At 33.1% G+C, this 15,018-nt stretch overlaps 1 protein-coding gene across 2 annotated transcripts in view; it reads right to left on the reverse strand.

Annotated features, from left to right (window-relative positions):
• Window positions 1-15,018, reverse strand: part of PPFIA2 (PPFI scaffold protein A2) — a 472,833-nt gene that overhangs the window by 162,667 nt on the left and 295,148 nt on the right. For both annotated transcript variants that reach the window (XM_089920005.1, XM_089920006.1), the window contains one exon: window positions 12,538-12,612. In XM_089920005.1, coding sequence (XP_089776131.1) covers window positions 12,538-12,612 — 75 coding nt within the window. The remainder of the gene's footprint in view (window positions 1-12,537; window positions 12,613-15,018) is intronic.

Below are 15,018 nucleotides of genomic sequence, written 5' to 3' on the forward strand. Positions count from 1 at the left end.
TACCTTTTTCCTTTTCCATAAAATGATACTATTTGTAAAAGTCACATAGCTTGTAAATGGCAGACTGAGTCGAACCTATGTTTGTCTGCTTCAAAGCCCATGATTTTTCTCTACTATAGTTCTCAACTATAGGCTCAAATCAGAATCATACTATATAATTTTTTTAAGTGCAGATGGCCAGGACTCATGCTAACAATGGATCAGAATTTCTGGATACATTTGTATTTTTCAGATGCTCTACAGGTGAGGCAGGTGTACAGCCAGGATGGAGAACTAGTACACTAAGGTGGACAACCTTTCTATTTCTCCTCTTTACGAGAGGCTTCTGTGTATTGGAAAGAATACTTTTTTTAAAAGGATATCAGTAGATTTCTCTTTTTCTAATATTGAAATATTAACTTATTTTCCTTCCCTGTCCTTTTGTTCTTGATACAACAGAAACATCAGTGAGAGTGCAAATCCATCCAATTCCTTGGATAGAAAATAGCTATACCTCTGCGAATCAGTGGGAAATAATCAATACCTTGTGAAGAGTTTTTAAAAGTAGGGATCTGAAGAAATGGAGAGACTCAAGAAAAGAGCAGCTGCTCAGTTATTTACTAGCTGTGTATTTCAGGTGAGTTACTTCAAGCTTTAGAACCATGTTTTCTGCATCTTTAAAATAGTGACAGTACATTCTGCCTATAAGGTGATGAGACGTTAGCAGGATCTCAATAAACTCTCTCTGTTAATAACAGCAAATATCTCATAATGTGGGGATCCATAAACCTGAAGGTGAAGAGAGGTAAATGACTGAAACTTCCTGGAAGCCTGTGAAACACAGCACTTAAGTGCTTGACCCGGCCCAGTGCCCCAAAACAGTAGGTGCCCCCAAAATATTTCTGACACTATAACTGTATTGCAATTTTCTCTTAAGAAAACTATATTTTTCTTTCTCCTACTCCCTTCCACACGTCTCTCCCTCTCTCTCTTTCTCGCTCTCTCTCTCTCCCTTTCTCACTTTCTCTCTTGTTAATTGATCTTTTAAAACTTCCTCAACACATATCTGAATCCACCTATAGGTTTTCTTCCTCCTTATCTCCCAATTACAGTGTTTTCTGAGTGGAAAATAACATATTGGCTTTATCAGCATGTTATTAAATAAGGAGGTACTATTAACACCAAGTGTTCATTAAAAAATCTTCAGTTAGGATAGCCAGTTAAGATGATCTCTAGCTGTGTAGTAAAGAATTTGGCTTTGCCTGAAGAGAGGTCAGGCCTTTGCCTTCAGCTTTTGGAGGTAATCTGCATCATACCGGATATGAATGTTTTCATTTAGGGTGAGGTCTAATTATGGTGGATCTTAGGATGGGGCTGGTCACACTTAATAGTCTTAAATTGGGACTGGTAATGTCAGAAAGACCAACCATATGATTTAGGAGTCTTTGCGTCTCGATCTAGAGGCTGAGATCAACCACATGGACAATCAAACAATCAATTATGCTTATGTAATGAATAAAATAAAACTTAATAAAAACCCTGGACAGTCAAAGCTTGAGTGAACTTCCCAGGTTGGAGAATTATCTCACATTCAATTCAAGGAAGGTAATGCATCCTGCGGACAATGGAAATTTAGCATTTGGAACCCTCCCAGACTCTGCCTTGTGTGTTTCTTTCCTTGGCTAATCTTGATCTGTATCATTGCCCTGTAATAAGCCGTAACTGTAAATGCAATAGTTTTCAGTGAGTTCTGTCTTTCTAGTGAATTATCAAAACTAAGAATGGATCTGGGAGCCACAGGAACTTGCAGTTGGTGTCAGAAGTGAGGCAAGTCTTGTGAATGACTGTGCCCTGGAGCTTCGCAGTTTGGCTAAATGCTGGTAATGGTGTTATGGATTGAATGTTTATGTCCCCTTCCACCAAATTCATATCTTAAATCATAACCCCCAATGTGATAGTTGTAGGAGGTGGGGTCTCTGGGAGATGACTAGGTCGTGAGGGTGCAGTCCATATTTAATGGGTTTTAGTGTCCTTATAAAAGAGACCCCAGAGGTCTCTCTCATTCATTCTGCCAGGTGAGGACACAGTAAGAAGGCACCATCGATGAACCAGGAAGCAAGTTCTTATCAGGCACCAAATTTGCCAGTTCCTTGATCTTTGGCTACCCAGCCTCCAGAACTGTGACAGATAAATGTTGGTTGTTTAAGTCACCCAGTCTATAATAGTTTGTTTTAGCTGCCCAAAAGACTAAGACAAATAAATAGTATATGGTAAATACAAGCTGATCAAATTTATGATGTTTTCTGCTATCAACTTTTTAAAAAGTAAAATCATGAGCAGTCAAGTTACTAATTACACACACACTCACATACACAAAACAAGATTAAAGCAATTTGTGCATTCTTTTTGTCCATACATTTCCTTTTAGCATCCCCAAAGCTCACCTATTTGGAACTTCCAAATTTCTCAACATTTGAGATCCATTGTTCTTCCCTGCCAAAATGAAATGGGAACAGAGAAGTGCTGCCGAAATCCTCTGATATTGTTTAGTAGAACTTGAGGTCTCACATTTTCTACACTGAAAGTATAGGGACTAATACAATGCTATCACGCTGTTTATTTCAGGACTTCAGGCAGCATCACCCCGAAGTGTACACCAAGGGAAAACATTTAGATGCAAAGTTTAAAATCCAGTAATTGAATTTATCCAAATAATTGCAAATAGCATCTAGATGTTTTAATATATCTTTTCTGTAGAGTTAAATGTTTAATTTCAACCCAATATATGGCAGTTGAAATGGAGGTTAATTTAACTAATTGATTTAATGCGTGTCATTAATTAATCCCTATTTTATCTTTCTGTCAATATAGTGAAGCTATGATCCTTGAAGTAGTCCACAGAAATACAACAAATATAAAGATGTCATGATGAATTTAAATAACTGGTAAAAGTTAAACTGTTGATTTGGAAACACAGTTTTCATATATAAAGAAAGTTTGCTATTAAGAGGAAGGCCAGGCAGCCTTGTGCCTACTGTTAAACATTCAAATTTGGAGTCTGATATCCTGGACTTGGATTGCTACTTACTAGTGATAACATGCAAAACAATTCACCTAGTTCTTTGAAGCCTCAGTTTCAAAATGCTAGTAATAATTACAATTCTCTCAGATGTTCATTGTGATGATTAACTGAAAAGTGTGTGTGTGTGTATGTGTTGCGGGATATGTACAGTGCTTAGCCAGGCACACAATAGTCTCCCTCAAATTTGTAGATGCTATTATTTTTACAAGCTGCATAAAGGAGTGAATTGCAAAGTCATTTATAAAGTGCATGTGCTACAGAATCATCCTATGAATAATAAGGTTTTTGTTCCTTTAATAAAAGGAGATTTTGTTCTGAGTATAAAATAAAGTGCTGTTATTTTATCAGCATGTTCGAATTGTCAACAGAAGAGAGTTTTCATCTACTTAACTAATAACTACCTGATATTCACCTTTTGAACGTAATAATAGCAATACAACTTTAGTACTTCAAGTTTACAAAGTGTTTCCTTGTATATGATTTTATCTAAACATCATGACTTCTTTGAAAGATAGGCTAGTCCAAAATTTATTAATATTCCATTTCACAGATGAAAAAGCTGAGGTGCAGAGAGGTTAAATAAATTGCCAGGGATTATAGAATCAGTAAGTGATAGATATAGGAGTCAACTCAAACTGGAATCTTTTGACTTGAATTTAATATTCTTTTTTATTTTTACTTTGTACCTTGTATCTCACTAAATTTCAGTACTCTACTTACATTTTTTAAAAGATAAGTAATCTCTCAAATATTTAGCTTTAAAATTAATAAGACTACTCTAATAAACACATGTGTAAAATAATCGTGATGCTTATGATCAAAGTATTAATATCAAGCATGATCTTGCTATTAATAGAAAGAGAAAAAAACAGTTCATGATCTCCATGTGCAAAGATAAAACAACCAAGTCTGCCATCACAAGAAAAAGCAAACCTTATACTTTCGTTAAAGAAAAGATTCTAACCAAAACAGGAGAGTTTGAAAAGACTTACGAACAGACTTCAAAAGTCTTATAAACAACAGGAGACAATTTTAAACTATATTTTAAACAATTGCTTCATAGAGGTCTTGGAAATAGTAAAAACAGTGGAAGTAGCAAACAGCAATTTCTTTAGCTCTCTTTTCACTGTTGGGTTTTAACATACATTGTCATAAGATGTCGATTTCTTTCAATTTGGGAAAGATTCTTTGTACTGGAACAGTACAATTATCAACAGCAAAGAAGACATTTTTCTATTGATGATAATAATTTGGGTAATTTACAGTTTCTACACTTATTTTTATAATGCAGTATAGTAAAGAAACATCTAGAGGTATAATGAGGAACCTTAGGCCTTTGTAAATAACTATGGGTTTGACAATGTTGAAACTTCGAGTTTATCAATATAAAGCAAAAAAGGACATCATTCAACTATGATTAAACTCTTCCATTAAATAAAATCAATTAAGAACTATACAATTTTCTAACCCAAAATGATACAACTCCAACAGGAAGAGTAGGTTCCCAATAAGTGGCTTTATTGGAGACTCGTAACATTTTGGAGACTCCTAACTCGTAACTTTATTGGGGACTCGTAACATGTGGCTTTACTGGAGACTGGTAAAGAATTTTTCATTGTCTTCAAGGGATGTAAGTTTGGAGCTGCAAGGATGCCCTTACCTTTTGCAAACACTGTTGTCATTTAAAAAAATACTATGTTTTGTTAAATTGAGCCATGGTGACTTGCTTCAATGTTAATAAAGCACAAAACTTATATTTGACTTTCTGTTGGAATGTTAATTCACAGTTGGTCATGGAATATACTAATAATGAAAACAGTTTCATACAGTTACTAATGATGAAACTAAATTAATCAGCTGAATTGGGGTGTGTGGTATACATAAACATGCAGGAAATTAGAAAGCTGTTGTAAGATTAATCATTTTTTAAAGGCAGTGAGAGACATAAAGTATTAAATCTGCTTTTATCTCATAGTACAGGAAAGAAACAGAATTAAGAGAACCAAAAAAATGAGTAACTGGCAAAGGGTCTACCAAGATAAATAATTATCAATTTTAGGTTCTGAAATAATTTAAGAATTTTTTCAGTGGTGTCTTTTTCTACATCTGGAATTTTCCACCGACAGATATGGCAGTTTTAATTTGAAGAAAAAAATTACTTGGTCATTTCATTAATTCTGCAAATAAGTGATCCTATAAATTTAGGTGAGTATTGCTATCAGCTCCCCCAAGGCAAATTTTTCTAATAATTACTGCTCAACAACTTTTCCACTTTCCACATGTTTTTCTGGATCATCTTTATCAAATATCTTTCTAACTATTTAAATATAGAGTTGCTCATGGATTTCAGAAGCTTCCTGATTTTTATCCCTGTCAAGTTTAGGGAAACATTTTACCTCTGGACCAAAGTCATCTGAGACAACGTTAGTTTCATATTTGTATCTCTTCCTTTCAAATTATGATGAATAACAGAACTTCATAGATTAGATAAGGAAATACCATGGTGAATCCATGTTGCTTCAGTTCATAAGTTCTGTGGAAACTGGCTTTATTTAATTTGCCAGGGTAATGTAATGAGAACTTCCCCTGGGTCTACCATCCCACCCTAAAATGTCCTTGCTTAGTCTTATTGACTCTTTGCCATATTCTACATTATCGTATTCTTAGTCTCCTTAAACTCATTAAGGAGAATTTCCACTTCCCTTAGCAGATAACCCATTTCCTCGGCAAGACTCTCTGATAAAATTGCTATGTCTTCTTTCCTCTCCAAATCAAAATCTTCATTCATCTCTCTACTACACATTCTGTTCTCCTTCCTGCATTTCTCAGAGGAAGGAGTTCCACTACTTGCCATTGATCTCCAAATCACGCTTATCCTCTTCCGTGTTGTCCATCAATAATCCCTTCTCCTTTGTCTCTTCTTCCTTTGCATTGGCTGTAAGCATTTTCAACAGGCCGTCTTTCAATATTGCCTAATTATTTAGCTTTTAGCCTCCTCTCTCCTTCATTGCCAAACTTCTCAAATGAGTATTCCTCACTGTATCCCATTTTTAGACTTCTAATTGACTCAAATTCTTTTCATCACAGCTATTCTCCTTTCACTATAGTTTACTAAAACTGTCTTTGCAAACATTTTCAGTGACCTAATTGTAAATCTAATCACCTCATAGTAGACATATTCCTACATGCCTTCATGCGACATTTAATACTGTCGACCACATCCAATCCCTACACTTAAAACTCTCTCTCTCCCTCACTCTCTCTCTCTCTCTCTCCCTCTTTCTATCATTTCTTTGCTTCAGGGACTCTTGACTCGCTTGAGTCTCACATAACATCTCTCGTTGCTCCTTCCCTGCCTTTTATTTGCTTTTGGGGGTAGGTTCCACCTTTGCCTGTATCTATTTACCTTTTCCATATTTCCATTCATTTCCATGGATTCAACAGAGTACTGGTTCTTAACTCAACTCAAAAGACTGTTGTGATGATTAAATGCATAATGTATTTAAAACAATGGCTGTATTCCGTGGTCCTATAAACCCCCAAAATGTGAATCTGCTGCCTCTAGCTCCCCTCACCATCTTGATCCAATATTCTTCTGAATATGAATGATACCTGGTTTGCCCATAAAGTTCTTTAATTTTTCCTTAGGAAATTAGACTTCAGGAATAAGGCTGGTTGTAGATGAGGTAACATGAAATGCTAATTTCCTTAAGAAAATTCAAATTGAAAGCTGATAAATTCAGTGGTTGGAATAAAAAAAACCAAAGAATGAAAGCAACATAAAAATATAGTTCAGTCTACAATTAAATGTGCCAGTTCTTTTTTATATATAATACAATCATGCAGAAAAGCTTTTAAAATACGTACAGCTGTGTATTCACTGAAAATTAGTCTGTCAATTGAATATTTACTGTAGCTTCTGAATAATTCATTTTGTCTGGTTTAATTAAATAATGTAAAAAGCATATGGGCTTCTGCTAAAGGAGAACACATTGTTAGAAGGTAATCTATATATTTCTCTTTATTTCCTTTTACTGTACATTTTTTGTAGTTTTCTAATTTTAAGCAGTAACAAAAATATTCTGCGAGAAATAAAGACTTGATTGTATTTTCTCTGTCTAAATAATCTGGGCTCACTTTTTTAGGACAATGGCCTGGAAAATGTATTCAGTGTTAACAATACAATCTGCCCTTGCAGGGCTATTCAAAGAGGCATAAAATGACAGCAAATTTCCATTATGTATATATATTTATTTACAATATTGTTTTGATTCTTTCATTTATATCTATATTTCCCACTACTAAAAGAACATAAGAAATGCCAGATTGTTCAAGTTCAAGTTCTCTGTGCAAGTTCTGTATTTTGCAACACTAGCCCTTTCTTTCAAGAAACAGTAGTGATTTTTACAAATCTGAACTATAAACACAGTACCTTGATTAGGATATATTTTTTTTCATCTTTAAATTTTACACACTGGTCTGCAAACTTAAAAATCCGGTTATATTTCTTCCCTTTTAAAAACCCGTTGCTGACCCATCATTGTCTACAGGACAAAGCCCAGGCTCTAGGCATCCCTAACTCAGATTTGCCTTTCTCTGCAGCCTCGTCCCCATCTCTACTACTGCCTGCTTCCCTTTTCTTCCTCCACCTCCAGCTGACAAGCTCTTTGTAGTCGCCCTTCAAATTCTAGGTAAATTTTTTGCTCTAGGAAGATTTAAAAATTTTTTTCCAGCTTTATTGAGATATAATTTACAAATAACATGTGTAAGTTTAAGGTATACAATGTGAATATTTGATATATGTATATATTATGAAATGGTTACCACTATAAGGTTAACTAACATATCTATTACCTCACATAGTTACCATTAGTTTTTTTTAATTTAATTTAATTTTTTTATACAGCAGGTTCTTATTAGTTATCTATTTTATACATATTAGTGTATATATGTCAATCCCAATCTCCCAATTCATCCCCATCCCCATGGTTACTATTTGTGTGTGTGTGTGGTGAGAACATTTATGACCTACTGTCTTAGTAAATTTCAAGTATACTATACAGTGTTGTTAACTATAGTGCACATACTGTACATCAGATCCCCTAATTTTATTCATTTTATAACAGAAAGTTTATATTCTTTGACAAACATCTCCCCATTTCCCCCACACCCCAGCCTCTGGCAACCAATCTACTCTGTTTCTTTGTGTTTGACATTTTTAGAATCTGTATATAAATAAGATCATACAGTATTTGTCTTTCTTTGTCTAACTTATTTCACTTAGTCTAATGCCCTCGAAGTTCATCCTCAACCATGTTGTTGCAAATTGCAGGAATTTTCTAGGAAGATTTTTGTAACACCATCTGCTTTTCCTCATTCATGCCCATACAATTAATTACTCTCCTTTGTAATACTACTAAAGCTTGTACTTTCATTTTCACTTTAGTCTTATTGTATTGTAATTACTTTTTATTGTGATAAAAGGTATATAATATAAAATTTACCATTTTAACCATTTTAATTGTACAGCTAAGAGGCAATAATTACGTTCACATTGTTATGCAACCATCACTGCCATTCAACTTCAGAAATTTTCACATCTTCCCAAACTGAAATTCTGTATCCTTTAAATAATAACTCCTTATTATAGTTACTTTTTACCATGTTTATCTTCCATAACAGACTTGAGAGAATTGTTGCTTTATTAATATCTTAGTTTATCAATATATTTATACCCAGTACTTAATGCAATGACTGACAAACAGAAAATGCTCAATAAATGTCTGTTTAATTGATGCATCATTATCAAAATCACATATCAGATGACTATGTCAGCTAGCCATATCAGATTGTCAACTTTCCATCTCTACTCCACCCAACCCCACAGTTCACAAAAAGAAAAAAAAAAGAACATACTTTCAGTGGATTTCACTTTACCAAAACCAAAACCAAAACCAAAAAACAAAACACTACAAAACAAAAACAAAACTACACCTTCAGAGCTTTCTCATTTCATAAAGTATAAATTCCAAATTCTGAGCATGGCATTCAGGGTTCTCTAGGATCTGCATCCTGTCAACTCTCTACACTCCTATATCTTTTCATACCCTAATTCTTACCAATACAATATCATCCATTATCCCTAAAACAGGCAATTTTAGGTTTCCTTAATCATACTGTTTGCTCAGCTTGAAATGTTTCTCCACAGTTTTGAAGCCAAATCATTGTTTTCCTTCAAGGGTGAAGCCTTCTTTGATACTTTGGTTTAGAATGAATACCTTTCTCTCTGCTCTTTTGCACTTTGTTTGGGTCTCTATTTTGTATTAATTTAGTTCTGTACTAAATTACATCTTACTTATATGTTTATATGTTTGTCTCCATCACTGGAGTGCAAATTATATAAACATTTGCATAATGCTTTATTAATTATTTTATTTTTTTCTATTTCTTCCTGTCAGGAACTCACAGAATTTTCTGCACATAGTAGTTGCTCGATAATTATATTTTGAAATAACAAACAACTTAATTTAATAATATGATCAGTGTATTGCTGTTTATTGAGCATGCCTCAGGTTGTTCAAACTATCTATTAAGGGGATAGCCAAGGAATAATGTGAAAACACCAGGTAGAATGAACTCTATACAATGCAATCTGACAAATATATATTGATCACAAGGTTTATATCACTGTACTGAGTGAAATAAGCACAAATGAGCAAGACATAGCCCTCTTTCTCAGGGAACTAGGCTTAGACAGGTATATAATTAACTCTAATACTTGTTGAACAGTCATAATAAATGCTGAAGCAATGAGATTAAGCAATTTAAACTAAGAAGCAATGACTGTTGGCAAGAAATCATAAAAGATTTCATTAAAAAGGTGATGTCTGAACTTGAGTTTAAATGGGAAAGTATGATTTCAGTGGGTGAATTGGGGTTGTGGAGACATTCCAAGAGAGACATTAGCATAAGTAAGATTTAGAGTCAGGAAGAATGTTGGCTGCTTTCAAAAACAGTGAATACTATAACTTAACAAGAACTTAGAATGACTCAGAGTAGTAGGGGTAATAGGAATTAAGGGTGATTTTTAGGTTAGGACCACTGAAGAGGTGCTCAATAGTATATTACAGGTCTAGTAGTAGATACCATTATATTTTAACATATATAAATATGTAAATTATATTATTATGTTAGTAGTATATTAATATGGCATATGTTACATTATATAATATTATATAACATTACATAATATGGCATATGTTACATTATATTACATGTCTGAAAATATTATGAAAAATAATCAATATGATTGGAGCTTTGCTTAGCTGTTTTAACCCTGAAGAATTATATAGCAGAAAACATACTGTAATATCCCAGTTGAGAATAATGAAGATCTGAACTACATTAGTTTTAATGTATATAGAAAAAGCTGAGAGTAAATGGATGTAGGGTAGACTGTGGACATAGTTAAATGTATGGATTGGAATCACCTGAATACATAGAGCTAAGATAAATTCAAAGATAACCACATTTTCAAGTAGGAGAGAACAGTGGTACATTAAGAGAAATAATCTCTCTGGGCTCAGTTGTAAAACAATAGTAGTACCTAACTTCCAGTATCATTTTGCTGATATATGTGCACTTAGACTAGAGCCTAGAGATTTAAAGCACTCGGTAAATATTAGCTATCATTATTATTAATTTATCAATAGAATAATCTAATATGGAAAATGGCATCTGACTCTAAAATATCTTTATTATTTCATTTCTTTATAAGCATAATGAAAATTTATTAAAAAAATCAAACACTACAGAAATATATAGTACATATTTGCAAACACCAAAGACAACTAATAATAACAGTTTGGTATTTATATCCAAAATTTATTTTTCCTAGTCCTATAATAATGTGTTATTATTACTTGTAATTGTGGAAAATTGGGAGCATTCTCTGCAACTTCTTCCTTTGTGTATAGTAGAACATTTTGGATCTTTTCAGAACAGAACACATAGTTATCTCATATTCTTTTTAAGAAGACTGATTATTTCACTGCATTAATGTACCATAGAGAACCTAAGGGGACACAAGGAAAAATTAAGTGGAGATCCAGGCCCATTAGCACATACGGTGCCTTTGTGTAAACTAGAAAAATTGGTCCCTATAAGTGGTTACAGTCCCTTTAGTGCATGTCTTCATTATCAAACCCTAAACTGGTTTTTAATCCTTGATTAACCCCTGCTGAACACGTGTGTCAGAGAACAATTTATACAAACATTAGCAAAGCAAAGTCCTGTGGAGATGCCAAACCAATGTTTACAATCTTTTGTGGAGCTCAGAAAAGAGCATGGACTTTGAGCTATAGATTTGGTTTCTTTTTCACCAGAGTCATCATTGAAACCTCGGATGGATGAGAAATGGATGAAGTCTTCATGGAAGAGATTATATAAAGAAAAGTGTTAAAGGGTGATAACTCCAAAACCATCTGTGAGAATGGGAAATTCATTGCTAAGTTTAAATTGTTGAACCTAGGACAAACAAAAGCCTATAGAAGCTCATTTAATTGGCCTAGCTTATTTAAAAAAACTAGGGAGTTTGTACCAACAAGATTTTTAGCATGGTTGAAAATGTGTATTTGTTTATGTGTGAAATGTAAATGTAAATATTACTTTGTTAAGAATCTCTTGGTAAGACTTATAATTAATGACACTGGCCTCCCACTTTCTTAATTATTTAAAAGTAGGAAGTTATTACTAAATAGTTTTAGTAACAATAATACCCCCATTTGCATTCCTGGAATAAACTCCTGAAAAAGGTAGCCTTGTAAATTATCTGAGAGAGGGAGAGAGAGACAGAGGCAGAGAGACAGAGAGAGAGAGATGGGGCTATTTTAATGCCCTATATACATTTAATTTGAGATCTATCTATCTATCACCTATTCACCTATCTATATCTTATCTAATGACGCAAGTTCATTTGTAGACAAATAACCAAAGAAGTAAAATCTTCTAAGGAAAAAACAACTCTTTAAATCCCATGGATGATTATAAAATACTTTCTTAGAGTTATGAATGAGAGCAAAAGAGTGGATTCAATGATGCCACTAAACATGGGAACAATGCTTCATCTGTAACATTTTCTAAATTTAACAGATATTTGACATGTTTTCCAGTTTTGGAGCTGTGTTTTACTTCTCAAAAGGCCCGGCGTTCTGACTGCAGTCTTTCTAAATCCCCACCTCACTAGCTCTCATATCACTAGCTCATGCTAATTCTCCTTTCATCTCTTAATGACAGATCTGAATCACCAGAAATCAGAAAGCATGACTCTGGCAACTAGTTTGAACAGGTCTTGTTCAGTGGCATATACCAAATGTAATTTATTTTTTGTGACAGTTTTAATAAAAGTGACGTGAAACACAAGGGATATAAGGTTAGCGATATTGCACCTCAAAAGAGGAGAAAGTTTGGTATGTTACCTCCTGATTAGCAGCAGCTAGTTCTTCTTCCAGTGCAGAGACTCTTTCTAAAGAAACCCTCAGTCGCTCCCTTACCTAGAAGAAAAACCAAAATATGTGCAGTAATGTACATCCCATACATAGTAAACTGTGCTGAATCCATTAACATTATCAGAGACAGTCACATTTGAAAAAGTATTAAAGTATATATAGCCTTCAGTGCTCAGGAATACTATGACTACATTGTCACCTCATAGTATGACTGTATTAAGGGATTTTCTTGTAAGCAAGTCCTTCTAGTGTTTCGTGACAGAGTTTACAATGGGGTTGAAGATCAACCCCTCTTGTTCTGAATTCTGATTCATAGTAAGTGGAGGCAAAGTTCAAAAGTTTATTATGAATTCATCTGAAAAACAGTCAATGATTAAGCATAAGATATAGGCAAAAGACTTTCTACTTCTTTAAAATAATAACTATGTTTTCCTTTGACATTTAGTACAAAATAATTTGTCTAAAAGTAAAGGATTCTTAGAAGCTGAAAAATGTTGTCCATTGCTCATGAAATTAATTTTGTATTAGTTAGAGGTCTACATTGTTATTGAGGGATTGGAAAGTATATATCTACTCTGGAATTCCTAAATACTTTTCAGATACCAAAGGTTAAACCATTATATTTTATAGAACCAAAGACTGCACATTTGGTTTGAAAGTAATGATTTCCAAATGTTTCATACACAAATGAAACTCAGAGAAGTGTTTCTTTGATCCTTGCTTTCTTAGAACTTCTAAAATTGTTTTAGTTATTATATGTTCAGATCTATAGGTATGCTCCATATCAAATTTGTCAAAAGTAGAGAAGTTCAGAGAAAGAAATTTGGTTAAACTAAAATAAATGACTACAGCAATTTAATTTTCCTTAAAAAAAAAAAAACAAAGTTTATAGCTTCAATTCAATATGGAATTCATGGTGAGTTTTAGATTATTTATGAATTAACATTGATTTATCATGGGGATATAACAGTGTGCATTTTAATTATAGAAATAAATTATTTAAATGAACATTCATTTTAGTAATTTATTAATGGTATATTTTAATTAATGGTCTTTTTCTTTTTTTAGCAAGATTTAACTGGGAATATAAATACATAAAATATCTAAAAACCTAGATACATAGTAATTTTAAAATTGAAGTTACAAAATTATTTTCTAGTTAGCAAAAAAACAAGTGATATCCTATGAATCTAGAATCTAATTAGAAATTTTTAAAAATCTCAATTATTTTAGTAATGTATAATGATAACTGAAATATATTCAGGTGACTGGGTGCACTTAACTCCTGAAATACATCTTGAATAAGAAAGAATTAATGCCTGACTGGAATTTTAATATTAATTATACTTAGTTAGGTTCAAATTCTCTGAGAATTAGTAATACATATATAAATGGGCATTTCATATCAAAGATAATCACAGAGGATCCTTCATGATATTTAAGTATGCCAGATGGGCTGCCAGGTACCAGTGCTGTTAGACAAATATCCAATTGTTCATAAAAATGCATAAAACTAATGCTGATTCATAACTGAACAAGAGCTTCTTAGAAGGAAATCTTTAATGATTTGACTTGGGGAATACTTCTTTCATGAGTGCTTGGATAGATGCAAACAAAGCAAACATCCCAAAGGCATGAAAATGAGGAGGATTGCTGATATGTGGAATGCAGATATCAACAAATATCTTAGTAGATGTCCTTGTTATTTAATAGAGATGATTGTAAAGTTTTATGTCCACTTCCTAAAATAGCAGCTATAAAATATGGGTATTCTGATAAAAATCTAAGAATCCTAGTTGATGAGAAAAGCAATATGAAACAGTCTAAATATAAATTAATCTCAACATACGCAACATAATCAGATCACATTTAGACTGCAGTAAAGAGGTTAAGGCACTATATTTAAAGACATACTGATGCATTGGGATGTTCCTAAAAGAGTCATGCAAGCCACATAAGGAGCAGTTGAAACCAGGCTATACTGAGGGTTAAATGTCTTCCTTTCTTTGTTAAACTGAAAATCACAGAAACTGTTCCAAACTGTTTCAAATTTACCACAAGTTAAGCATGTATATTCTTATTATATTGAGCCTTCGAGCAGTAAAAATTATCAAGCTTTTCAAACAATATGAAAAATCACCCCTCAATACATTTATAACAGCATTTGCAACTTGAAATTATATTATATACAAAGTAATGAACCTAAAACTCTCTTCACAAGAAAATAAAAACAACTGCTGAATATATTTTGAATTCATGTTATAAAGGTAAAAATTGATGTTACAAATATTAATACATTTATGATATGAATGCTTTATTCACATTTATATGAGAATGAAGTATTCTCTCTGTATTTATTTCTTGGGTAAGACTCAAATGAATGAAACATATTTGCTTCCTCTTGCACTAATCTCTGCTAAACTTGGCAAAGGAAAAACAAAGGGAGGATCC

This window comes from Delphinapterus leucas, chromosome 11, assembly GCF_059928025.1.
Source record: "Delphinapterus leucas isolate spDelLeu-1000000601 "Yukka" chromosome 11, BTC_Dleu_Yukka2, whole genome shotgun sequence".
Lineage (NCBI taxonomy): Eukaryota > Metazoa > Chordata > Mammalia > Artiodactyla > Monodontidae > Delphinapterus > Delphinapterus leucas.